The 27,197-nt window shown below is 36.4% G+C and overlaps 1 protein-coding gene across 1 annotated transcript in view; it reads right to left on the bottom strand.

The window, feature by feature from the left end:
* hip1rb (huntingtin interacting protein 1 related b) overlaps nt 1–27,197 on the bottom strand; it is a 53,903-nt gene that overhangs the window by 19,028 nt on the left and 7,678 nt on the right. The window contains exons 2-13 of the mRNA XM_028457035.1: nt 10,031–10,094; nt 9,801–9,943; nt 7,859–7,915; nt 7,713–7,793; nt 7,560–7,636; nt 6,386–6,447; nt 4,746–4,886; nt 4,606–4,663; nt 3,343–3,418; nt 2,266–2,427; nt 2,133–2,188; nt 1,987–2,059 (exon numbers count right to left, since the gene is read on the bottom strand). Coding sequence (XP_028312836.1) covers nt 1,987–2,059; nt 2,133–2,188; nt 2,266–2,427; nt 3,343–3,418; nt 4,606–4,663; nt 4,746–4,886; nt 6,386–6,447; nt 7,560–7,636; nt 7,713–7,793; nt 7,859–7,915; nt 9,801–9,943; nt 10,031–10,094 — 1,050 coding nt within the window. The remainder of the gene's footprint in view (nt 1–1,986; nt 2,060–2,132; nt 2,189–2,265; nt 2,428–3,342; nt 3,419–4,605; nt 4,664–4,745; nt 4,887–6,385; nt 6,448–7,559; nt 7,637–7,712; nt 7,794–7,858; nt 7,916–9,800; nt 9,944–10,030; nt 10,095–27,197) is intronic.

The raw sequence follows: 27,197 nt of genomic DNA, 5'->3' as shown, positions 1-27,197 counted from the left end.
ATAAATACAGTATATGTCCAGATGTGGAATGTATTTAATTTTGCAATGCCAAATATAGAGTTCTTTTGCAAAAGCAGATAACTGTTTTTATACATTTTCAGTAAATTATCTTTTTTTTATGATTTTGTTCAGGCTATGGGCGTCGAATCACAGTTGAGTAGCTTTTGAAAAGTGATATCCGCTTAACTTTGATTCCTATCACCTGAACAAAATCATGAAAATAACTCCTTCTAAAAATGAATAAAAACGAAGTTATCCGCTTTCACAAATTAATAGTTCAAATATTCCAACATGATTTTGATAACTATGACCATGCAGTCATTTATAAAGTGTGGCCTCAGTGAGCAATCATCACTATAGTTCAAGTTTGCTGGAACAGAAAAGCAAACTAGGGCTACCAAAATTAAATACTTTTCAATCTTGTTGACTAAATTAGAAGTAGATCTCTGGTGACAGAAATAAGTTAGAAAAAGATAATCACAATGAAAATTCAGTGAGAAGACTAATTCTGATACTCAATTACTACACTAATCACACAAGAGAACACAAAAGTTTACAATACAGTTGTATGCGACTAGCTGATGTTTGGAAAAACAAACAAATAGAAAATAACAGCTGCCAAGCTGCTTCATTTAAAGGTTCTCAACAGGTCACATGATTAATAGTCACATGATAAATTCTAAACAATTATTTAATTAAGGCCCTGAAAAGCTACAAAAAAAAGAGAAGTCCAGTTCCCCATTTAGACCTGGACATTGTATATGTATATATCCAAAAAGACTCTTTGTAGGAGCAAATCCTCCTCTGATTTAATTTTTATGTGCTCAATGCCTAATATCTTCAGAGAGTTGCAGTTACCATGAATAGCCACTTTATACTGTAAAACCTTATGATATTGTGAGTTTCCTGTTTTAATGGTATGTTTGTGTAAGGTTGAAACATGTTGGCACCAGAGAAACACAACATTTTTCAAGCATCTTTAAACTTCAACAAACCCATGCAGCACTCTATGCAATTGTTTTTTTTTTGACTAAATAGAATACAACCTTTTTAAAACACCACCTGGTTAAAAGTAGAAGACTTGGATTAAAGACCCTGAAGTAAACAAGCTGTTTTTGTTTGGGTGACGTCAAAGGTCTATAGCTCTGGGACGTGCCACATTCTACAAGTGTTGAGTAGCATCCGCCCAACACATGTTTAAGATTCCTCTGCACGTAGAAAATCAAAACCTCTTTATTGGACACAGAATCCTTTCTACCACCCAGAGCCTTGTCCAAGGCCGCCCCCCCCCCACCCTCTGGAACTCTCTACCCCAAACATCCGTGCCTCTGACTCACCACAATCCTTCAAACAACAGTTAAAAACCTCTCTCTTCAAACAGGCATTTAACACCCACTAACAACGCACCTACTCTTTCTCTCTCCTTGTAAAGCATGTGTCAAACTCATGGCCCGGTCCCCAGGAGAAAGTTAAAATGACAGAGAAAACATAAATCATTGTGTAAATATAACTCAACAATATTTGCAGGGACTCAGTTTTCCTGGTGCTTATATTGCATTTGAACAAACTACAAAATTCCAACAAAATCCTTCAATTTTCCTCAAATTATGACAAATCTCCCTTAATTGAATAGAAATTGGTCACAAAATCTAGGAAATTTAAAGTGAAGATCCTGTTGGGACTGAAATGTATGACATTCTTGGATAGTGTCGATTTCCTAGATATTTTGTATTTTATGTCTACGTAGAAGTGCAAACTAGGGAACAATAATGTTGAAATTACTTGTTTCGCATATAGTCTGTGGCCCACTTGATATTAAACTGCTGACCCCTGAACAAAAATGAGTTTGGCACCCCTAATGTAAAGCGTCTGAATGTGTTTTTTTTTTTAAAAAAAAAGGCGCTATACAATTTTAATTTATTATTAATAATACTATTATTATTTTTATTATTACAGTATTATTAAAATCCAGCAGCCAGACCTCACCTCAGCTTTGACTCTCTCCAGCTCTGCTCGCAACAACTCCAGATCCCGCTTCAGGCTCTCAATCTGCAGGTCCCTGTACGTGAGGAATTCCATAATCACTGCATGGTCACACACTGAAGGACTCACTGAAGAAAAGATGAGCTCACCTGTCATCAAAGCCACCGTTTGGAGGTCCAAAGGCCTGATCGAAAATGTCCAGTTGCTAAAATAAATGTGAAAATGTGACAAAACCATGTCATGCTATCATATCAGCAGCGTGTCAGATCTGCTCTGCTTTACCTGCGGCTGAACGCTGGAAGTTGGAGCATCGTTGACCTCGATAAGAAGCTCAGCATCGTCATCATCATCGTCCTGTTGCTCTGGTTCATCCTCATCTGGAATCACCACCACTGGCTTTACGTGTTTGGCCAGAGACGCTGCATGCAGGAAGTTTGGTGGGGACTGAGAGAGAATTACAGAAAGTTAGCCTTGTTTAAAGCTGCACATGCACGCACGCGCACACATCAGAACCTAGGCCGTAGGTATGGCGTCGATGTGACGCAGAGGTTGGCCAACAGCACTTCTGCATTGCTAAGCAAATTTGCCGCCATACCGCTAGGGGGTTGTTGCTGTGTGAAGTTTCAGAGGAGCATTAAAAACCCCTTGTTTATTTTCCGGTCACAGCTAACAATGTTTAAGCTTCTTAAAATGCAATTTCTTTCGGGATTATTACTTACCTACCTAACCAATACCATGTGTGTATTGTTGGACAATATAAACATAGGCAACATGCAAAACAATGTAAGCGTATGAACAGAGCTGTAGACTTTAGACAAAATGTCATCTATGCTCCTTCGGCAGCCTCTGCAGCATGTCGCTCATTGTTTACCGTTAATGAAACACACACACTGTAGGTACAGAGACGAGGCAGAGTAGCGATATTAGCAGAAAACACACATCTTTCGTCTGTGATTGGCTCCATTTAGCGTTGCTTCATGTGTCCTGTAGCCATGAAAGGAATTAATGAAAAATCTGGCACTTTTTGTTTGCCTCAGTTTTCTTTTTGACAAAATCTGTGAACTCTCTTATCGCTCCACAAAAAGTTGAAACATGGCGATGTTGACTGGAAACGGCAATGACCGGGGGCGAGGTTTGGGGCAGACCAATCACAGCCCTTATGGATCGTGTCGCCAGTCAGGATTTTTGGGAGGCACACAAAATGTTATGGCGTAGTGGTCTGTGTTGACGCAGAGAGCTACAGTCCATGTAGCTACAACGTTGGCCTGACACAGTAACATATATAAAGCTTAAGTTTCTGGAAATAAGCTTGATTTTCAAGTTGGAGGCTGTTAAAAAAAGACATCTCTATAAACTTACATCGGGCAGTCTGGGGATCTGGATCAGCCTTTTGAAGTACAGCATGTCTCTGGCTTTATTGAAGAATGACTTGAGGCTGTAGAACAACAGTGACATTTAAATCAAGCAAAATAATTACATCTCACATTTTTAAAATCTATCCATCACATTCTACAGCAGATCAATATTCAAATTCTGGAAAAGCTTACAAAGGTTCCCTTTATGGCAAATTTCAAGACTATGGCCATTTTGCATTATTTCCCACTTTGAAGAAAGGTGAACTTTCACCTGCACACATTGCCCCCAAAATAATCCTGACAAATAACACATTTTCAAAATCCACTCAACATACCGACCTAATCATTATTTTTGCACTTTAGTTAAACTTTACGTATGTTCCCGGTTGCATATCTAATGCAGTCTATTAATTTAATGCTCTTAATTTCTGCTACATTTCAGGCTTCTCATTATTAATTTCTTTGTGTGTAAGTGTTTTGTTTTGTGTTAATGATCTTTATTGTCAATGAGGAAAGGTTTTTAAGAAGAGTGGCGTGAAATTGAAAATTTGAGTATATCAGTTCCTGCAGGATCTTTACTGAAAGTTCCCTGATTTGGGGGAATTTGGGGACATTTCGTGAAATAAAATTTGCTAGATATTGGAAAAGTTGAGTTCTTTCAACAATTTGAGATTAAAAATGCCTGCCGTCATGTGATATAAGAACTGGAAAACGGAGCTCTGCAAATGAATTTTTGTATTTTGAGGGGCTGAGATATCTACAACTGAATTAGTTGATACTTTAAAAAAATTAATGTTTTTTTTTATTATTTTGACTTATTGGAGCGGGCCAAATTTGATGCTCTAAAGCAGTGGTTCCTAACCAGGGGTACGTGTACCCCTAAGGGTACGTGAACACATTGTAGGGGGTACTTGGAAACATTGATGAATCTATTTCAAACATGCTGAGTCATTTTTAAACCTATTTCAGACATTGTAAAGCTTTTCCACCCGTTGACAATAAACTGCTTTAATGAAATAAACAATATCATGGCCTTAATATCCTACTAAATTGTTACTAACATGTTATGCTCATTACTAAAAATTGAGGTAAATACATACTCTCCTATACAATAATTGTAATGCACAAAATTGATATTTAGTGTGCGTTAAACGTACAGGTTGACATTTTCAAGCTGGGAACCACGGCTCTAAAGGGCTGAATTTGGACCCTGAGCCTTGAGTTTGACACGTGCTTTAAAGGAAGAAAAAAAAATTTAAGCAGTTACCTTTGAAACTGCTCACGAAAACGATCCCGATGTCCTTGCAACGTGTCAGCAGGGAGACCTGTAAATAATGACAGGATTCACATATATGTGGAGCAAGGCTACCTCACATTGACGTCTAGACTTCTGCTGGCCATCCTTACAGGCGTGCAGCTTGAATAGCAGCTTGACGGTGAAGTGGTAGAGATGACTGCAGTCCTGGATGACCTGGATGAGAGGAGCCAGGCGACACTGGCCTGATGTGAGAGTGGAGATGGCGATGGATGTGTTGAGCTGTCGAATCACTGTGGGAGGAGTCAAACAGACGGGAATTCAGTGCACATGAGCAACCCTGAACTAAACTAAACCTTTTTTAATCTTTTCAATGCACCATTGAGAGCTATGAAATATTTCAAAGCTTCACTGAATAATGCACCACGGGCCTTTTCTGGTCCATGCATTAAATAGATGGTGCTTTAATGCACACTGTGGAGAATACAGATGGCTCCATAATACAGGCTAAATGAATAGTAGGGTTTAGATTACATGTTTCTTTCTTAGAGAGGTTAAATGTCAGTAAAACTGTTTCAGTCACAAGAGAGCAGCAGACTTTGTTAAAAACGTTGCAGTTTTTGTGGTTTTTTCTTAGTTTTATTATTCCAGCCAACACAGTACAGTAAAAACATTGTAGAGTTTTTCCTACTTTTTGAATATGTGAAGTTCAGGTAACAAAAACCCAAAACAGACAAGAACAAAGAAGAGTAAAACAAAGCTGAAAACAGCAACAACCAGGCAAACACCCAAAAGGGTAAACCAGAAAATGTACCGGTAACAAAATACTATAATTGTTTTTGTCTTGTCTTTAAGGCACATCCAATTACATGTATACATTAATAATAACATATAAATTCCCTGTAGAATCATGTATAAAGATACACGGGTAAAAAAAATAAAAAATCTTCTCCATCCAAAACTCAGATATATGATGCATAGCCAGATGTTGATGTTTTGATCTACACCCAGAAAGCCTATGGGAGGTTTGTCCTATTTACAATGAAACCATCTGAATTTCCCCATCAGATAAATAAAAAAAAAAGAAGGAAGCACAGGTTAAAACTGAGTCAACTGTAAAAAGTTACCCTAGAACATTATCGGCAGGTGATTTTCCTCCGAGCAAACATATTTACATTATTTTCATGAAGGGTTCCAGGGTAGCTTCAGCAGCTTCGCTGATGTTTTAGAAGGTGTGGATGTTCTCCAACTCCAAAGCCTGCTTTTTTCAACAGGCAAACGTTCAGGTGTAATAGTGATAATGACCCTCCATTACTACCCTGTATGTACTGTACTGACTGCGTCTATGGAATAAATTTACTAAAAGTTGTCCTGAATTGTCCACGCTATCTTTATTTAGTCCAGTTGTTGTAAAAACACATCATAAATTGGTGATTTCAAAGAAAATTCATATGGAGACTATGCCTTCACAGATAAGCCTCAAATTCCTAAAAATGGGTGGGTCCCATCCTTGGTAGTTTTTTCTCTCATTTTCTTAGGCATGGCATAGTTGAAAACACAAAAAACCAACACTAATTTGTCATTTCTGTCATTAATAATTTTTTATTGGGTATATTATAGAGTAAAAATTAAACAGCATTAGTAATGATGTGACTAATCTTAGCAATAGTGTTCTAGGGTTATTGGAGCTTTGTGCTGCAGTAGATCTTGTCAGTGGGCAGTCACTCATGACTGCTGCTCAAGCGAGGAGCGGGGAAAAGGGCGGAGGAGGAGTTTTTTTTTTTTTTTTTACCTGTATCAGCCAGCCGCAGCTCACAGTCCAAGTAATCAAACACCTCTACGGTGAGCTGGAACCTGCAAGAGTGAAGGGGATACCGGTGTTAGACAACAAAGAACACGGCTCTGCTCCGAGACAACAGGGCGGTAAAAATAGAATCTACGTTATGACTAAGACTAGATTTAAAATTGGGCCCCAACATGACACGGAAATGCCTCACATGCATGTTTTGGGACCATATCACATATTTCCATGGTAGATTTCTCTTTAAATACAAGGCTCAGGATGTGTGGCTTAAGTCCCGTTTTTTGTAAATCATCTGAAGCATAGAAAATGTTAAATTAATAACAGCAGTTGACTCTATTAACCCTATTTAGAATGTTTGCCGTGATATTGGAAAGTTTAATAGCCAGTTAAGTCATTTAAACAGAGAAAGATATGGAAGCGTATTGCATTCACATGGAAAAAAAAAAAAAAACAAAAAAAAAAAAAATCAGGTTTTTCTGAATGATAACATTTTTTGGTTTGTTTTCTGGGCTATTTATTTTTCTTCTGTTTTTTGGAGCAATTTAAGCCATATTGAAGGCATTTCTATTAGTCTACGGACTTTATGCAGGCACCTGAGGACTTTGCGGTTGTTCAGAAGGAAAGCCTATGCAGATTGAGGTAAAAGCAACGTTTCTCCAGGACCAGTTGGACAGATATGGCATGTTCCATAGATATAAAATGATGCATTTGAAGTGCATTCAGGCTGGCTATGTGTTCACTCAATATACAATCAGGAGACTGCTGAAAATACTGAATCCGTACGGTGTGCAGTTGAGGTAGAGAGCTGAAACGTGCAGCAAGGAGTCGCCATAGGATGGAAATTCTCGCTGGATATTCAATTATCTCAATAATTCCAAAAACACAATTGAAAAAAACTGAAAAATAAGTCAGAAAAATGAAAAAAAAAAATTACTCTGAAAAACAGAAAAAAATCTGTCTGAAAAACTATAAAAAATTATTAAGCAAAAAATTATTATTTTTTTTCTTCAACTGAATGCAATACGCTTCCGGAGAAAGATGATGAAATGGAAACTAAACAAAAAAGTCAAAGTGATGCAGAAATGGATAAACCCTAAAACGGAATTTTGAAGCAGAAAATCGGAGGCCCTACACCTCCACTATGAGACAAAGTGAAACTCACACATTATTGATGTCGGTCCCTGCAGCGCGCTCCAGGACTTCATCCGTTACCTCCAGATTAGGTGGGATGTCTGCATGCTGTAAAGATGTTTAATAGTTAAGGTTTTTGTGTATTTTAAAACATTAACTGCAGGTCCACAACTCGTGCTTCTACCTTTGCATGAAACTCCATTTTGGTGCAGAGCAGCTTGGTGTAGATAGCTACCAGCTGACCATATCTGTCATGGAGGTGGCCCTGGAAAAACCAGCAGAAGGGAGAATCAAGCACTTGTTTTTTCAAATGTAAACAGAATGACTTACCCATTGTTTTCCAACTTCTACTAGGGAACTATGATGCCTCATGCAGTCTTGTAGTACCTGAGAAAATTAACAAACCAGATTCTAAATGAGATAAACAGTAGGGCTGTAAATCAACTGTTTAATTCCGATATGATACGATATCGATTCTCAGAACAATAATTCAATATTTGCCAATGTCACAAAGCCTGCCACAATACAATTATGATCTGATTTAGAGGCCTGCGATTGATATCAGACAATATTTTGAACCCATTTACCACCATCTGTTTTTTTTTTCACATTAAATAATAAAAAGACAATTTTCATACATTTTGAGAACTTTATTGCCCGACTGCTTAAGGAATTTACAGGATTTCACCAACTAACGTTTAAAAACAGAGGTCAGGGCAAGTAAAGTAGATCTTCCAGAACTTGGCTATTTGACATCACAATATAAGGAGAGTTTTTTTGTCCTGAAACAAAAACGTTTGTTTTCAAACAAACCCACACAGTGCTTTAACAGAGTAAAGTCAGGCAATCATTCGAAGTCGATGAGGGACACGCCTTAAAGCAGCATATGCCATTTGATTGATTTGATCAGTTGTTTCTTTCACTATGTTCTTAAAAAAAACATAACCGATCAACTTGCTCAGGAGACGAAACACTGCGCTCTGAACGAACAAGCGTTTGGGGGACTTTCAAAATAAAAGCGGAAGGCAAAATGGCGATGGATATCGATGTTTATACTTTAGATTGATTTGACAAAATAATTGATCAATCAATCTAGATTGATTAATCTTTACACCCCTGATAAACAGTTGCTTTATCAGCTCACGGCGACTCTCCATCTGCTTTGACATCATTTTACAGTGTGTTTAAATATCCTGGTCATAAAGCTCATCTGCACTCATCATACAGGTGTGTTTAAATTCTAGCATTCCCATCAGTAACCAGATGAGTCATTAGTTTGAAAAACTATTTCTACATGGCCCATTACACACTGTCATTGGTTCCCAACCATTTTTGGATCGTGATTTCTGGCGACTCTTGAGACTTTTTTTTTCTTCCTAGAATTATTTTTTGATCATGTTTGTTATGTTACAAAATTTGTATACTGCATTTTGTCATCATTATCATTAAAGGTCTTATATCATGCAAATCAACTTTTTTGAGCTTTTAATTTTGTTACAATGTTAATTCCTTAACAAAAACACCCCCAAAGCATTATTGGGTTTCCTTCCTGCATCTCTGAGATATCCTCAATAATCCTGCTCTCTGAGCTGCTTCTCTGCCCTCTTCTGAAAAACGAGCGGTTCAAATTCTAGTGACGTCACTAGCATGATGAACCACCCACTCCAGGAAGTGCCTGCTGCCGGTGCAGCGCCTCCACAGTGAACACTGCAGTGTAGGCACCCAGGGAGCAGACATCGTATCCCCTTTGACTTGATCTCAGGTGTTTGTGACCCAACGCGACGCAACGGTTGAGGTTATAAACAAATGATTATCACTTTAAATACACTATTCCTGTATTCATTAAAGATGAAGAGAAGAAACTTAATGAGCAGCTTAAAACTCCGGTGAGTGTTTGAGGCTGCTGCTGTTGGATGAACACAGCGCGGCGATGGACTCTCACAATACCGCTTATAAAGTCATGTGTTTTACTGTAATGTGCAGTTTTTTGGCTGAAAACAATAACAACAGTGTGTGGATAGCAAGAGAAAATCACTTTGGTGGTCACAGATCTGCCTCAGAAGTATTTTTATGCAATTTCTTTTTGGGGTGTCAAATATTTGTTTGCTTTCAAACACAATTTTCTTTGATTGAAAATGTTTTTATCATGAGAGAAACTTTTTGTGATTGATCAATATTGAGACAAATCTCCCTCCATAACCAAGCTACATGTCTGTCTCAAACCTCAGCATCTGCTGTATCATAATAACCCAAAGACTGGTGGATTTCTTACATTGCGGTGGCCGTCTCGCAGAACTTTGTGCAGGACGTGGCAAAACTTCCAGCTGAGGATGGAGCTGCTGGCCAGAGGGAAGCCCAGAGCGTAGGACCAGAAGGTGAACGCTCCCTTCTCCCTGTGCGTCCCCAGAATGATTCCTATTACAGTCGTTAAGATAAACCTCTTTTAATGCTAAATTAAAAAACAAAACCTGGAGTCAGTTCAGACTGATCATAAAAGGATACGTCTGGCATGTTTCTCCTTCACTGGCGTCTCAGTGGAAGTGATGGCTTTGCTGATGCTGTTAAGCTAAAAGGTGAAAAGAGAGAAAGAGAAGAAAAAAAACACATTAGTTTGTGTACATTCAGATCACGTACTTACACAACAGGAAGTTAAAACAAATAAAACAGATAATTCCTGACAAATTAAATGAGTCCAGGAGTCAAACAAACAATATCTGATTGCACTTTGAAAGAATGGGAAAAGAAATCCCCTTTGAACTCAAAATTATGGGCGGTTTTTCCCTAAGGGCGATCAGGGCGATGCCCTACCAAAGAGGAAAAATGAGTTCTTTTTTCTATCGTATTCTTCCACAGTGTTACAGGGCTGTGACAGTTCTAGACAGTTTGAGCTGCTCTCTACGTCATTGTCCAATCAGAGCAAGGCTGTGCACAATGAAGTACCGCCCCTTTTGGCCGATCTCAGGCAAATTGAAAATCACCCAGAATGCTCTCACAAACTCCTTATGGGTTCTGGTAGGGCTCGCACTAACGTGCTCTCGTCATACCTAACGTGAGCATATATATAACATATACTGTATTTACTGTTTGTTTCTGCAAATACAGTATTGTTTGTGCAATGTTTAGCAATTTGAATGCACTACCCCTTTATATGGATTTATATAAACTATTTGTAATTAAAATAACTACTTTAAAGAACTGTAAATAAATACTTTTAATGATTGTGACTTATATGTTGTCCAATTTGGTAAAGCAAGTATATTCTTCCATGTTCAAAGATATTTAAAGGTAAAGTGATTGACAGTTCACAATATCTGTTGATTTAAATTTGTAGAGCCAAGTTAATTTTGTTGGTTAAACACTCCTGGATGTAACTTTTCCCTGCAGCCATTACATTTGGTATTGCTATGTAAGTTGACCAGAAATTAACAAGATGTGGCAACTGTTTTGCTGCCTTTTAATTTTCCCATATACCGGGTCACCTTAGCCACCATTAGTACAGTTGCCCCCCCCCTGAAAAATGTATTTGTCAGGAGCTGCCACTGCTCAAAATGGATCTCTTTTTACAACATTGGGAAACGTGTACAATGACCAGAATTTATCAAAATAAAATACTAAAGCATCAATTTGAGCATTTTAAAGTGGATAAAGTATTTTATTCTGTTTAAAATTGATAATTTAATAGGTAATCAACCAGTCAAACTTATGCTTTTGGGTTTTTTGTTTTGATACTTTTCTGCTCATGATCTCTAGATCTAAAAAGTTACATTCCTGTTTCTCATGTAATGTTTGAAGTTTTTTTCTTCTTCTTGTGTGTATGTTTATATTATATACAGAGAAAAAAACATGATTTAATGTCAGAATGGAAAGAAAAAATATAATTGTAGGAAACTTTTTGAATTAATTTTTAGTCTTAATCTTTTTTTTTTTTTTTTTTAAAAAAAGTCTTAATCGTTTTTTGTCTCGACTTAAAGTCCTGTTATTTATTTTAATTTATTTTTTCAATTTCACCTGATACTGCCTAACTCCTGTGGTTTATGGGGGAGCTTGCAGGCTTCCCAAAATAGTAAAAAAATGACAAAAAAAACAGGACTCGAAACAAAAAAGTTAGGAGTAATAATAATAATAATAACAACAACAACAACAACAACAACAACAATAATAATAAAAAATAAGACAATAAAAATCAAGACAAAAAAGATATCTACAGTATATGATTTAAAATCCTCTTCCATAGTAATACATGTCTGCATTTACAAAGAAAAAAAATAATTACAAAAATAAAAATGAAAGACTGGAGACTAAAGTAACTAAAACGTGCACTGTGTTGCACAGATACCTGGTTCACATCAGTGGGCTGAGGTTTATGTGGTTAATGCGGATGAACTGCAAGTTATATTTTATGAAGCTAAACTAGTTCTAACATATGAACAATCGTGGTCATAAAAAGAAGTTTGGCATCAATTATTAAAGCTCTCATTAAAGCTGCTCTTGAAAGTTTAACAAATTCACCGGTGACTTTGTATCACAGCCATTAACAATTACAACTCCTCAGATCAACAAAGACAAAGCCACTTTTACGGGATAACGTCTGTGACGAGCTCACAGACAGAGTGAGCTGTTCTAACACGTCCAGCAGGTTCATCAACCGTTACAGAATAAGAAAAGCAACGTACGTGTGGATCCACATTTAATTCCTGTTTCAATCCTCGTCAGTGACAGTGGGCACCTCAACCCTGGGTTGGGGTCAATTCCATTTTTCAGTTACAATTACATTTTCAATTACCCATGTTCAATTACAATTCAATTATGATTACAGTTACCAGGATTTTCCCAATTACAATTAAATAACGATTGTGTTTTTATCCGCAGAAAGTGAATTACAATTACATTCTCAATTACTAAAGTTCAATTAAAATTAATCACAATTACTGAGCGTGAAATAAATAACCTAGTAAAAGTTAACCTTCCTGTCTTATCAATTAGTTTCCTTGTTGTCAGGTTTCCTAATCAATGAAAATATAGGTTTTAATAATTTTGATGCGGGCGTTTTTTGTGTCAGTATACACCTTAATTTTTTTTTTTTTTTTTCAAATAGTAAAATGTGGAAAAGCTTGATATGAAACATATTTTAATACTTATCTACTGTATATATGTGTAGAACAGTTTTGTAATTGACAATTTTTATAGAATTTTCATGGCAATGACAATGTCAATTATTTGATCTCAATTACAATTTAATTACGATTACAACAGAAACAATTAAAAAAACAAAAAACAATTCTAATTATTCTAATTATTTGCCATAAAATTATAATTGACCTAGGGCTGGGTGATTTTGCCTTAAAAAAACTCTCCTATTTTTTAAAGAAAAATTCGACTTTCGATTTGATTTTAGTTTTTTTTATGCATTTAAAAATGACTGCAGACATCAGATATATTGTCAAAAGTGCAACTTTATTGCTGTGATTGTCCTCAAAAGTTAAAATGCATAAATATAAAATAAATGAGGATCTGTCATTCAACAATTTCAAGCTTTAACCCTGGTTTAAGCAAAAGTGCAACAGCAACTTCACAGTAGCTTCAATTTTCTGATTAAGAAATCAGATAACTACATATTTTATAACATATACTATTAAAAAAATAATTAAACTCTTCCTTTAGCATCTCAGCAAAAAAAAAAAAAAAAAAAAACACGTTTTTTTTTAAACTGGAATTTGCAAAATAAAAATAGTTTTTATCTAATCAAATTCAATTAATCGATTAAATTGATTTTTTTACCCAGGCTTAAATTGACCTCAACCCTGCCTCGCCCTACTTAATCTACTCACTGTGGTCATATTACATGACAGCACCGTCATCACACTGAGACAGTCAAATCATAGCCACAGCCCTTAGGAACCTGTTCCTCAACCAACAGCCTACATCATCACAGACACCAACCATCCAGAACTCAGTCCTAAAAACAATTAACACATAACCTTAAACTTTCCAGGCATTTTAAAGTTGAATTTCCTTTTTTGTCCTGTAAACAAATCATTAATCAGCAAATGTGTAAATGACCAGTGTTTAATGCAGTGGTTCCCAACATTTTTCTTGTCGTGACTCATGACCCCATTTTTATATCAAAATTAGTTTTTTGATCATGTTTGTTATAGTGTGTTACAAATACAAAGTAGCCAGTATCAATGCACAATGTAACAATATGCACAAGCTCAGATATTTTTGTACTGATTTTTATTTTAACTAGATTTATATTTGAGAAAGTGAAAGTATAGAATACAGTTGTGTGAGATTGTGTGTGGTGTTTTTATAATGATTATAATGATTAAATATTATTGGAGTGGTGGGAACTTGATGCTGAAGTTCCCACCAGCTCACACTCGACCAGAGCATGTGTGGAACCTAAGTGGACTATTGAGAGTGTCGTGATGGTGAGATAAAACGATCAAAAAAACGGGGCAAGCTGTGAGACTCGGCATGTCCGGGATGAAGAGGAAGTTGTGTGTGTCGAGAATGACAGGACAGAGACTTGGAGGAATGCCAAAATACAGTAAGAAATCCATTCAACAAAAATTTTGTCATCAGAAGCCCGGTCTCAGTGTTGTTTTTGTAGTTTTATAAAAAAAAAAAAACAATGTTGAGGTGTCCCTAAAGCAAAAAAATATATAACTTCAAAGTAACTAATAGATTTTTCAGAAAAAGCAGTTTTTCTCAGCTTTTTGTCACAAACTGGCAATTTGTGTGAAACTTGCCTCTATTCAAATGCTGATTACAGAAGAACAAAACAAGCTAGAGACAAAATTATTTTTCTGAGGAAATTAGAAACTTTAATCTTTCAGAATGTCATAGAACAAAATATTCCGTGGGTCTTTAAAAATTTGTCAAAATGCTTTAAAATGGCTAGCACTGAGGAGGTAGAAATTTTGAAAATGGCTGGCACTGAATGCTTTAATAAATGTGCTTGTGTAGCATTGCCCATACCTAGTACTAAACTATGTGCATTTGACCTAAATATAATGTCAAACTCCAGGCCTGCAGTAGGATTTTGTTCCTATTTTCATACACTGTTTTTAAAAAATACTAGGGATGTAACGATTAATCGTAAGGCAGTTAAAAATTGATTCATGGGTATCGCGATTGACATCGATACTTTGAAAATTGAATTGCAGCACTTTGTTTATATTTATCCCTTCTCTTGTCCAGCAGTGTACCCGGCGGGCGGAATCTGCTACTACTTTCTTTCTGGCCGCCTTATACTGTTAAACATGTTCATAAATGATTCCTTAGCCCTTTAGCACCAAAAGAATATCTGTAATATTACGTGAATGTCTGTAAAAGTCACATTTTTTTATTAGCTCTGTCTGCTAGCACATAGCATCTCTTCTTCACTGCAAGGATATCTGCATGCCAACCGACCACTGGGTTACCAGCGCCCTTTGCTGGTCCGAACATATATATATGACGTAAATCAGTGCAATGACTTTTTTTTTTTTTTTTTTAAGTCCAATCGTTAAGGCACAAAATACATTTTCAGTTGCACTTTTAAAAAGAAAAAGAACTATTATGCAGTTTTGCATTGTTTACTATAGAACCAGAATTTAAATTAATAGGCTTCTTCCTTATTTGTATTATTCCTTTATTTATTTCATTCAAGATTTTGTTTTTAGTTAAATTGCATTGTTTTGAATAGTTTATCAAGGGATTCTTTTGACAATGAAAAATAAAAGGAAAATAATACAGTATTTTTTAGTTTTTTTTCCCAAAAAAAAATAAAGGAATATTTTTTAGTCATCATTTGACTACAGTCCCATTTTGTAAAATAAATCGCGAGAGAATCGTATCATGAATCGAATCGGGAGTTGGGTGTATCGTTACATCCCTAAAAAATACTACAAAAATATGAATCATTATGTAAATCACTATAAAGTTTAGTTCCAGATATCTCAGTCTTTCCCAATTAAAAAAAATAATGACACTGCCCAATATATACTGGGACTTTTATTTTTGCTCTGCTCATAGTTACACTGTCATCATTAATCACAAATTATTTGCCTGAACATCTAGTCTTTTTTTCTTTTTTTTTTAACTTGCAACTTCTTTGAATTAATCCTTCTTTTTTTAAATTAATTTATTTCGAGCAAGGCAATAAAACAAACACAAAAAAGGTTGCACAAAAAAAAGAAATACATTCCATGCAAATCAAGTCTGTATCTGGCTTTTGAAACAAGATACAAAAAAATAGGGATGTCCGATTTAACTTTTTAATTTCCGATATGATACCAATATTGCAGCCTTGCATATTGGCCGAAACCGATATTGATTCGATGCGATATCATATATTATTTTGTAGTGTGGAATGTTCAAAAAGGCTTGATCAAGTGATGTTACTCAAATAGAAAACAATCGTCAGCAACAGTAGGTTACTTTGTTGGAGTGTGAACCACAGTCACCTATGGATAGAAGTGCTGGAACGGAAAATTTTCTGGCTGATATCGGACCGATATCCGATATCAATATCAAATCGGGACACCTAAGAAAAAATGAAAACGTAAATGCCTGGAATGCAGTGGGATAAAGTAAAACTTATTTGAACCCACCCCAGTGTAAAAATAAATAAATAAAAAACCATTAATTTCTTAATGGCTTATAAATGTGTCTACATGTGTAGAATCACACAAACACATTCACATTGAGGCAATCACATTACCACAGGTAACAGATTTAAAATAAAAAAACATCAACTTTTAAATTCTAAGTTACCTAAATTTGCCGTGAAAGCGGAGGCGGTAATGGTTGAGGTTTAGGTGAGGGGTCATGTCCAGGTACTTTAAAACATCCAAACTTGAGAACAAAAGATGTTTAAATTGCCATTTCATGGCAAAAGGAAGAAAAAAAATCTGTATTTTTCTGCTTGGGCCCACTTGCAAATAAACTAGTTCATATGTGGCCCCCTGAAGTAAAGTGAGTACCCTGCCTTAGTGTATGTGTAAACCTTTGAATGCACACATCATCCATCTAAAGCATACAATTTGAGTTTGAAGTAGAATTCAAATTCCTGAGGGAATTGTTAGACTGAAAACATGGCAGAGGAATGTATAACATCAGTCCTAGATCTAAATCTAAACAGCCCCACACTAATGTTTCCTCTTAGGACTTCACTGAACAGATAATCATTTGTCCACAAAAAAAAAACTTCTTACATGACCATTAAAGGCCATGTGCAAATAGCACAGAAACTACTGCGACACCTCTGAAGCTCAGTTGTGCTTTAAATGGACGGTGTGTCCTGTTTTACTGGCATCCCAGTCTGCTAAGAGTTCAAATATAAAATATACCTTCTACCTTTACAGTTTATGATCCTTAAACTCATATTCAACAAAACCTTGGAGTCGTCATTTAACACTAATTAGGACAAGTGCAGAACACATTTGTTTTAAGTAAAGATTTAGTGTCACACAATCACATACTGTTTGTAAAAATCTCTAATGTCAGCCTTTCAAACTCTTTCTGGCGCTTGGCAATCCAGCAATGCCACTATTACATAAGAGAATAATCCCAAGTATTCAGGAACATTTAATCCCAGCATCTTTTTCATTTTCTAATCCGTCCATAATATTGACCTTAATGTGTAGCCACAACAGTAATAGTACACATTAGTGAGGATATGCTTGTTTATAGACATTAGTGTCTCATCCTACAAAAACAAACAAAACAAAACGATTGAAGACTATTAAAGCATCTTTAGTGCATTAGAAACAGAGCAGATTCACACAGGAGTCATTCCATGTCATTTTCCCACTTCGGTCTAAAAAAGAAAATTCAGAAATTTTTACCAATTGTTCCGTGATTATTCAATAGACACACTGTAAATTTCAGTTTGATCGGAAGAACACTTTTTGAGAAAAGGCTAATTTAGTGAGGTGTGCATGTGGCAATTTTCATTTGTCCCTGTTTTTCTTCCATTTCAGCTTCCAATATCTCAGGAACTACATCACATAGGAAACTGAAATGACATTTTTAACCATATAAACCATTCTAAGACAACATCACAGCAAACACAGTCAATTATTTTGTCAAACTTGTCCGTGGTGCCAAATGTGCCAATTGGAAACTCCTAATGGCACATTTGGGAACGCCTGGACATAGTCAGCTAAAAACAGCTGTAGAATCCTCAAAAATGTATATTTTTTAATGACATTTAATTTGTATGTAGGTAGCACAGTACACTCTGCTCTCATCTTGTTTTCCAGCCAATACACATAACTCAATTTTAACTGTTTATGATGAAATAAACCAGATGAGGATGGAAATATTTGTACTCTCATGTTCATACTACAAGAACTCACTTGTACTGATACACAGTATTTTATTTTTTCCAATTTTGAGGGCCTGGCATGTCCACCAGAATGTAGAGCAGATATTTTTATATATTCTGAGACAGTACCACCTACTCTGTGTTACTATACCAAATTTCAGTTTCCTACAATTGGTAATAAATTCTGAATTTTTTTAGACATCCAGAAAATTTGTTGGAATGACCCACATATAAACAAGAAGAAGAATGCACATCGTAATATAAAAGCGGCACTGAGGGGCTTCTATGGGTGAAAAATGAGTCTTTGGACCTGAGTCTGACTACGGTAGTTATTAAGACACACTCCCACCTCCTCCATTCACAAATGAGCTGGCAGTTCCTGGTTCACGCGGGGTAAGTGCAGGGGAATAGTAGGAAAGACTGAACCACAATGAAGGGTCTTCATAATATCTTATGAAGCTGAACGATTTTAGTGTGATTTTTCTGGCAGATATTACAATTTTGATTTGATTCTCAATTTTCTTAAAACCAAGTTTCAGTGAAATATTCACAATGTACATTAACATTTACAAAAATTACAGAAAATTACATCATACTATTAAAACACACTCCTGTGAGGAAACAAAATATTAATAAAAAAAAGAAAACCGGATTATTTATGCCATATAAAGATGTATGAGAGCAGGATTAATGTCACCTCCCTCAGGGATCAATGGTTTACTTTTGATCAACTTAATTTAAATTGATGACATTTTCAATTTATCCGATGACATAATTCCAGACCATAATGATTAGACAAAAACAAATAGACGCAAGGATGCATCAGTTATTTCACCACTAAGGGCCAGAATATTTGACAGTTTTAGAAGTTATCACGTTATCGTGAACCTACAATTTTTAGGACTCTAATCCCTGGTATCGGTGGTCGCCTCCACAACAACAGACAACTTTTCCCCAATGATCTTCTGTAGCACTGATGAGATGTTCAAACACTGAGCAGGTGAAGCACTTACACAATAATTCATGTTTTATCTCTAATTTTTACCTTCTCCTGCGGGCCAAATTGGATGCCCCAAAAAGCCAGATTTTGGAGACATGAAATGCAGTCAATTAACCTCATATGCTAACTTTACCATGTGTTGTAAACATAAAAAATAGGCAACAATGATAATTATAATTAGATAAACTTCCAAACGTGTAAATACTGAAATGGCAAAAAGATTACTACGAACGAATCAATTACTGTTTGTTTTACTTAAACTGTCCAGTTAACTAATCAGTAGGGATGATGCTGTAAATTAACTCAGCTACCACACACTGATGCACACACAACTCAAAGCCTAATGCATAGACACATTTCTGTTATATCAGAAGGCCAAATGTTTTACTAACGGTGCAGATGGGTCCGAGAGCTGCTGCAGACATACCGACGCCGTCATCTGTGCAACTGCCTAACGACCTGATGCTGTGTCTGGTTCAAAGAGCCAGTAAATCCCTCCAGCAGAGAGGAAGAGTGAGAGGCAGGAAAAGCCCAGGACTAATCCTTCAACCCTGACATAAGGTCCATTACCAGGAAGCACTGACAGTAGTTATATACTCACTGAACTGCTGACACACCTTGACTACTTATGGCTACTCTCACACATCAAACGTAGCGACTGTTTATCAACTCAGCTCTGAGACTCAGCACCATGTCCTCTTGGTTTGGAGAAGGAAGTGGAGGTAATGAGTCAAAGCATCAATGCTACACACTGAACATAAAGCTTTCTTAATTCAACGAAGCCCAGCAGGGGATCTAACTGACAAGATCAGACACACACCAACACCAGTAACCCCTGACGTTAGCTGCATATAGCATTACCACTGCTAACATGTCTGAACGCTAAGCTACATACACAAGTGACAGAACAGAGTAACAGACATTTACTAAGAGTAAATAAGGTGTTAGAGATATGAAGTATATTTTACAAAGCTTTAAACTACTATTCACGTGATTTTTTTTTCCCCCCAGTCATATTTTTTAGGCTGAGCTACCGAACTCAAAACACCACTCACTTTGTTGTTGTTCTTGTTGTGGTGCACACTAGTTAAAATCGCTACTCCTCTGTTATTCGTGAACGGATCAGGCTGAAATTTTGTAGGAATATTCTATGGATTTGTGTGCATCAACGCTCGGAGCCTGATTTACAATTTGGGGCCCAGGGGGGCAAAGGGTCCCCAAAAGTTAAGAAAAAAAAGTTGATTTCTCATTTTTATAATTGTTGTTTATTTAAATCGGGCCCAAATGCCCACCCCTCATTTCCAGTCATTTCCAAATTTTTGGTAACATAGACGTGTGATATATCGTTTCAAAGGTAATTCAACGTAAATAACGATTATGTCTCACACAATTCGATTAGCCCTTTTTCCGGCAATTTCAATTTAAGTTGTTTTCTCATTTATTTGTGAGTCAAATATTGCAACAGTTGGTGGTACCTAATCATTGACACATACCAATATATGAATGGGGCCCATTACTTTGGATGTGCCACGGGGGCACCAGGGGGCTCTATTTTTTTTACTCGGCAGAACCATGTCATTTGACTGAATTCTCGGGAAAGTGGTACTTAATATTATTCGGCGTAGAGACGTTCCTCGGACTCGGCCGTAGTTCATCCGAACTTGTTTATTAATTATAGAGGTATTTACAGAAAAACAATCATGTTCTGAAAATGTAATAATCCACCACTCTCCCACCCCTTATTCCCCACATACAGTATCAACATTAGGGGAAAACAATAAATAAACCAAAAAACAATAGACACATAGATAAGACACAAGACATTTGCATATGCATTAAAAAAACAAAAAAACAAATGAAAAACATAGCAACAACAAAAATACACAAGTAATCCAAAATTCATCAAATAATGAGTCCACCTCATTTTTATACACAAAAAAAAATCACTCCCAGATTTTTCTTTAAATTGTACATTTTTTTCTCTGGCGCAATACAAGACGACAGCTCATTTAATCACATATTATAGCATGGAGGTGCAACACTTTTCCATGTTTAGGCAATATACTTAATTGCTGCTATCAAAGACATTTTAACAAATCTGACATTATATCCAAAACTTAAAGGTAACATAAATTAATCAACCTTGGACTTAAAGCAAACACAGAACCAATTACTTTCCCAACTCTATTCTTAACAGTTTTTCAAAACTCATTTAAATGACAAAAACATTTGAACAAGAGACCCAATCTCTGTTTTTGCACCTATAGGGCATACAGCCGCGGATTCAGGATTCATTTTGTGGTGGTGTATAATATATTTGATGAATTTAATTCAATTGTTGCAGCCTGTGGCGGCTGTTAAATGAAAATGTCTAGCTCTTGACTTGACTTTTATAAAACATTTTCTCTGTGTGCTCCTGTGATAAGAGTGTTCAACTATAACAAATAAAACCGCATTAATAAGATCTTTGTTGTATAAATGGATGAGATATGATAGGCAACATTTTGGTTTTTTTCAAAGCAGGAATTATGGTTGCATAAGGACTTAAAACAGTTTGCATTGTAAAGGAAAAACGATTTTCAGAGTGCCTTCAAATCTGTTTTTCTGATCTATAGGAAAATAGTCAACATCACAAGTAGAAAGCTCCAAAAATTGGCAAGTGTGAATCCGAACAGAACCATAGAGTCATGCTTCAGAGAGTAGAACACCCATGTATAGGTTACATTACATAAACAAATTAGGATCTGAGAAAGCCTAGGTTCAAATCCTGTTCAACCTTCAATAAAAAAACCAAACTAAAACAAGAGTAAGAGGAACAAAGATTGACCTTTAAATCTCAATATCTGTGAGATACAGACCTGTAGTCAACCAGCGTTTATAGCCTGTAAGGCATTAACCTCACATTTCATGAAGTCCTTTGAGGGGCTAAATCTTCATCACCTGAGGCCAGGGCTATCCAACTTCCTGGACCCCCTGCAGTTTGAGTACCAGCAGCTCATTTGTTATTAGAATACATCATCTTTCTCACCCACAAAGCGTGCAGGAGGTCCTATAGAGTCATGCTCTTTGACTTCTCCAACGCTTTGAACAGTATCAAACCAAGCCTTTTGACTAACAAGCTGCCAGAGCAGGATATTCTTCCTGAAACTGAGGTCATTTGGTGTCTACACCAGTCCCTGGTCTTCTGTCACTGGTCCAGAGTATTAGCATTGTTCTTTGTGTTTTTACTAACCCCTGACTTTCACTCTTTGGCAGTGGTTCTCAAACTTTTTTGGGTCAAGTACCTGCCTTGTCTCCAACATTTTGCTGTAGAGCATAATGATGGAATGAATGAGTGATAACACTATTTAAAGAATCTCATTGTGTAAATAAGTGGAATGAATAAGTTTTTTTTTTTTCCTCCTGAACTTTTATCATTTTCAGTCATCTCCTGTGTGGTGTGGGACCAAGAATGACCCTTGTATTTATTTATTTCAAACATGTAAACAGAATATAAAAAATAAAGAAAAGAAAAATATTCTTAATACAATTTCACAATTCAGTTTACCTTTTCCATTCATAATCATTATAAAGATGATGTGAATGATCTTGATAAGATCATTTTTTACTAAAAATAATTATAAAACCCCACAGTTTGACAAACCCCCATTTGAGAAACACTGCTCTTGTGGATCAATAAAGGATATCTTATTTTAAGTGATATGTTAAAAATAAATGTCCAGTTTAAGGATGCACCGAAATGAATATTGTCAAATTCTTGGCTATATGAATGTGTACCAACCTCCCTAATGTTTGATCATTGCAAATGTATAAATTAATATCATTGCTTCAAAGAAGAAATCAATTAAATGAAAACCAAAGATGCCCTTTTGGGCCAAAATCTTTGGTGGCCTAATTTCTGCTGCATTACTAGTCCAGTCCATAGAAGCTTCAACTGAACTACTTCAGAATACCTTCAAGGTCGGGCCAGAGCTTTTGACTGGAAAGGGTTAGCTAGAAATCATTAAGCTGATAGCCATAACGTTATTATTGATTAGTCTACACACAAATGGCTGGTAGGCATTCATTCTGCAAGGTTAAACTTTTTAAGCCTTACATTTTTAATTCCTTACAAAGCAGACATTTTACAAATAATTACAAACGTAGTAAAAAACTAAGCATAAAATCAATTTAAACAAAGGACAGATCTTAAGCTCTTAATTGTAAAAGATTGAAGGTGTCTGCTGAAAGAAAATTTAAATAGACATAATGAAACTTTGTAAATCAAATTAGGTGTGGCTCAGTCTGACTGCAGTAGTAGAGATGAGCTGTCATTTAGCAGCCATGCTGTTGAGTGCCTTTGTGACTCACAAGATGTGCATGACAAGGGTAAAAATAGTTAAATCTCAGGCGAGAACATTATCATAGGTACACTAACTGATGATTACATCATGTGTAAGAGCTTAACATTCACTCTATTGTTAGTTTAAACACACAGGTATAACAGGAAGTCGTAACACGTGTTTTGTAAACAGGTTCTCAGCCTTACGGGAGTGTTCACTTCGTCACTTTGTGTTGGTGACGTTTAATAATGAAAACAATGGCGGTGCTAACATTTCTTAAACACCTGAACAAGGGAATTTATTAACAGAAATCTATTAACGTGAGAACACAACAGAACTAAAGGGCTTTTCATTCTGACTGCACTGACTTCCACTCTGCGGGAGCTGTGTTTACCCACTGCTACTCCCATCCCCCCTCATGGGTGCTCACCCAGGCAACAGGAGTGAGGGAAAGCAAATATTACAGCGCACACACACACAGGATGCTGTGTAAGACATTTTACCTTGGTAGGGAGGTCAACAATGAGCAGTGAAGCCAGAGAGTGAATGTCAGTCGATGCACTGATGAGTCAGCAGCAGGCCAAAGAAACTCAATGAGGAGATGTGGAGCTACAGTGTCTCTGAGTATTTATTAGTGGAGGACACCTACATATACAGTGGTGTGAAAAAAAGTTTACCCCCTTCCAGATTTCTTACTTTTTTGCATGTTTTCCACATTTAAATGTTTCAGATCAAACAAATTTAAACATTAGTCAAAGATAACACATGTAAACACAAAATGCAGTTAAGGGTTTTATTCATGAGAAAGAAAAGAATCCAAAGCTACATGGCCCTATGTGAAAAAATGTTTGCCCCCTAAACCTAATAACTAGTTGGGCCCCCCTTAGCAGCAACTACTGCATTCAAGTGTTAGCGATAACTTGCAATGAGTGTTTTACAACGCTGTGGAGGGATTTTGGCCCACTCATCTTTGCAGAATTGTAATTCATCCACATTGGAGGGTTTTCAAGCATGTGCAGCCTTTTTAAGGTCATGCCACAGTATCTCAATAGAATTGAGTTCAGGACTTTGACTGGGTCACTCCAAAGTCTTCATTTTGTTTTTCTTCAGCCATTCAGAGGTGGACTTGCTGGTGTGTCTTGGATCATTGTCCTGCTGTAGAACCCAAGTTGGCTTCAGCTTAAAGTCACAAACAGATGGCCGGACATTCTCCTTCAGGATTTTTTGGGAGACAGCCGAATTCATGCTTCCATTTATCACAGCAAGTCTTACAGGTCCTGAAGCAGCAAAACAGCCCCAGACCATCACACTACCGCCACCATATTTTACTGTTGGTATGATGTTCTTTTTCTGAAATGGGGTGTTACTAATGGGCCACAGACCTTTCAAAAAGTTCAACTTTTGTCTCGTCACTCCACAGAATATTTTCCCAAAAGTCTTGGGGATCATCAAGATGTTTTCTGGCAAAATGAGATGAGCCTTAATGTTCTTTTTGCTTAGCAGTGGTTTTGGTCTTGGAACTCTGCCATTTTTGCCCAGTCTCTTTCTTATGGTGGAGTGATGAACACTGACCTTAACTGAGGAAAGTGATGCCTGCAGTTCTTTAGAGGTTGTTGTCGGGTCTTTTGTGGAGTCGTCGCTGCGCTCTTTGGGTAATTCTGGTCGGCCATCCACTCCTGGGAAAGTTAACCACTGTTCTGTGTTTTCGCCATTTGTGGATAATGGCTCTCACTGTGGTTCGCTGGAGTCCCAAAGCTTTAGAAATGGCTTTATAACATTTTCCAGACTGATAGATTCTTATAGACTGCTTTTATTTCTCATTTGTTCCTGAATGTCTTTGGATCTTGGCTTGATGTCTATAGCTTTTGAGGATCTTTTGGTCTACTTCACTTTGTCAGATAGGTCCTACTTAAGTGATTTCTAGATTGAGAACAAGTGTGCAGTAATCAGGCCTGGGTGTGGCTACAGAAATTGAACTCAGGTGTGATCAACCACAGTTATGTTTTTACAGGAGCTGTGGGAAAGCACTTTTTCAAACTGCATTTTGTGTTTAGCTGTGTTATCTTTGACTAATGTTTACATTTATTTGATGATCTGAAACATTGAAGTGTGGAAGTAAGAAATCAGGAAGGGGTCAAACACTTTTTCACACCACTGTCTATATTATATACCAAGCATGAGTAACTCTCTAACTACATTCATCATTACCTTCACCAATTCAACAAATAACATTTAGGTTTAAAGTAAGGCTAGAACAGAGATTGAAAAAACAACAAAACCAAACTGAACTTTAGCTTTACTTTGCTAAATTTAGCCCTCAGAGAGTTATACATTTCAAAATTTTCCGCCCCGGTAGCGCTCCCTATATTGTGAAAAATTCCTGGTGAGAAACCTGAATTTTAACAATACCCAAAATATTATTCAATTTAATTTGATTTAAGACAAAACAGTACAACACTGTTAATTTAAACTGTAAACACAATGAGAAATTAGAAAAAGCAGAGGGCAGCGCAGACAAGAGCAAAGCAACAAAATCTTCACGCAGCAAATGAGTTTTACAGGAGCTGTGGGCAATATTACATATTAACCAATGTCGGTTAAATCAGCTAATATCTGCCTTATAAAAAAGAAGGGGAAAAAAGCAAATATACATTCCATATGCTTTAAATTGCATTGATTTCTTTTTCTTATGAATTTTATATTTTGATAGTGCTTCAAGATGACTACTGTTGAAGTTTGTGCTATTATAAATCAAGTTGAATTGAATTGAATTGAAATTCAAACTTAAAAATTCAACCTTGAAACAAAAAGTAAACCTTCAGCCTTTTTCTTCTTCTGTGGAATTTTGCAACAAAGCAGAATGTCCTTGTGCCTGAGCAATAAGGGAGTAAGTGATGTCATAGTCAAACTAATTTTGGACAATGATTTTTGGATGCGTCTGTAAACAAAATGTCCTTTTAGAGATAGAATTTAATCAGACTGATACAATCCAACGTAGCTTTGAACAAATGGGATAAAATTACGACAGATGACGTGATCCTGAAAAACAAAAATACAGATTCCAAAATCCGAAAAGTTTTGAACCAGATTACATCTTAATAACAACATGGCCCTGCTGCTGTGAAATCTCTAAAACAGACAATGAAGCACATGCTGACACACTCACTTATCAGACCAAGATTATGTCACTGTGGGAGGAATTCAAAGAAATCAGACACTATAAAACACCTACATTACTTCATTAGTCTGTGTTTGAACAGTTACTTTACCAGTAATGGCTCAGTGGAGTTTGCAGTAGATTGCATGCAATGATAATCAGGTTCTCTTTATAATGACATTTAAAGCTTAAATAAGCCTGTTTTATATGTTGCTTTTACTGCTGGATAAAACAATGTTTTTTTAATTAAGAAGTCACAAAATATAATTGTACAATATCGTTTATAATCAATCTATTTATGCACAGGTGACAGAAGCGTATCTCAGTTTATTTAGGGTGCAAAGCCAACCTGGGTAGGATGCCAGTCTATCAATCTATTAAAAAAACTAACACAGTAACAAATACAGGAAATCCAGCTACAAGATAAGATTTATCAGCAGTGAGCACAGGGTGTTTTACACTCCAGAGAACCAGGACTCACAGAAAATTGGAAAAAACGTTTCTCTGAAAGATCCAGGCCTGGTGGAAATAATCAGTTAAACATCCTTTGGCTCAAAGACGGCATTGGCACTCATAGGGCTGGGCGATATGGGCCAAAACTCATATTTCAATATGTGCACAATATGTGCCACTTTTGGCTTTTTCTCCTCTAAGGGACAGGACGTGCGAGTGAGTTCTGTAGTGTGACTTGTTTAGGGGAAGGTCAACAATCATGTTTGATTTGAATACAGATGTCAAAGATATATGTGTTAACAACTTTTTAAAAATGTTTGTTCTTCTATATAGTTCATCATAAAGGTTATCAAGTCCATCTGAGATTCCAATCCTCTTTTTAAGGAGGTCCTGGACCGCTAGGCAATAACTCAAAAGAAGTA

The sequence above is a fragment of the Gouania willdenowi genome, chromosome 9, assembly GCF_900634775.1.
Source record: "Gouania willdenowi chromosome 9, fGouWil2.1, whole genome shotgun sequence".
Taxonomy (NCBI): domain Eukaryota; kingdom Metazoa; phylum Chordata; class Actinopteri; order Blenniiformes; family Gobiesocidae; genus Gouania; species Gouania willdenowi.
This window is presented reverse-complemented; position numbering and strand designations above follow the sequence as displayed.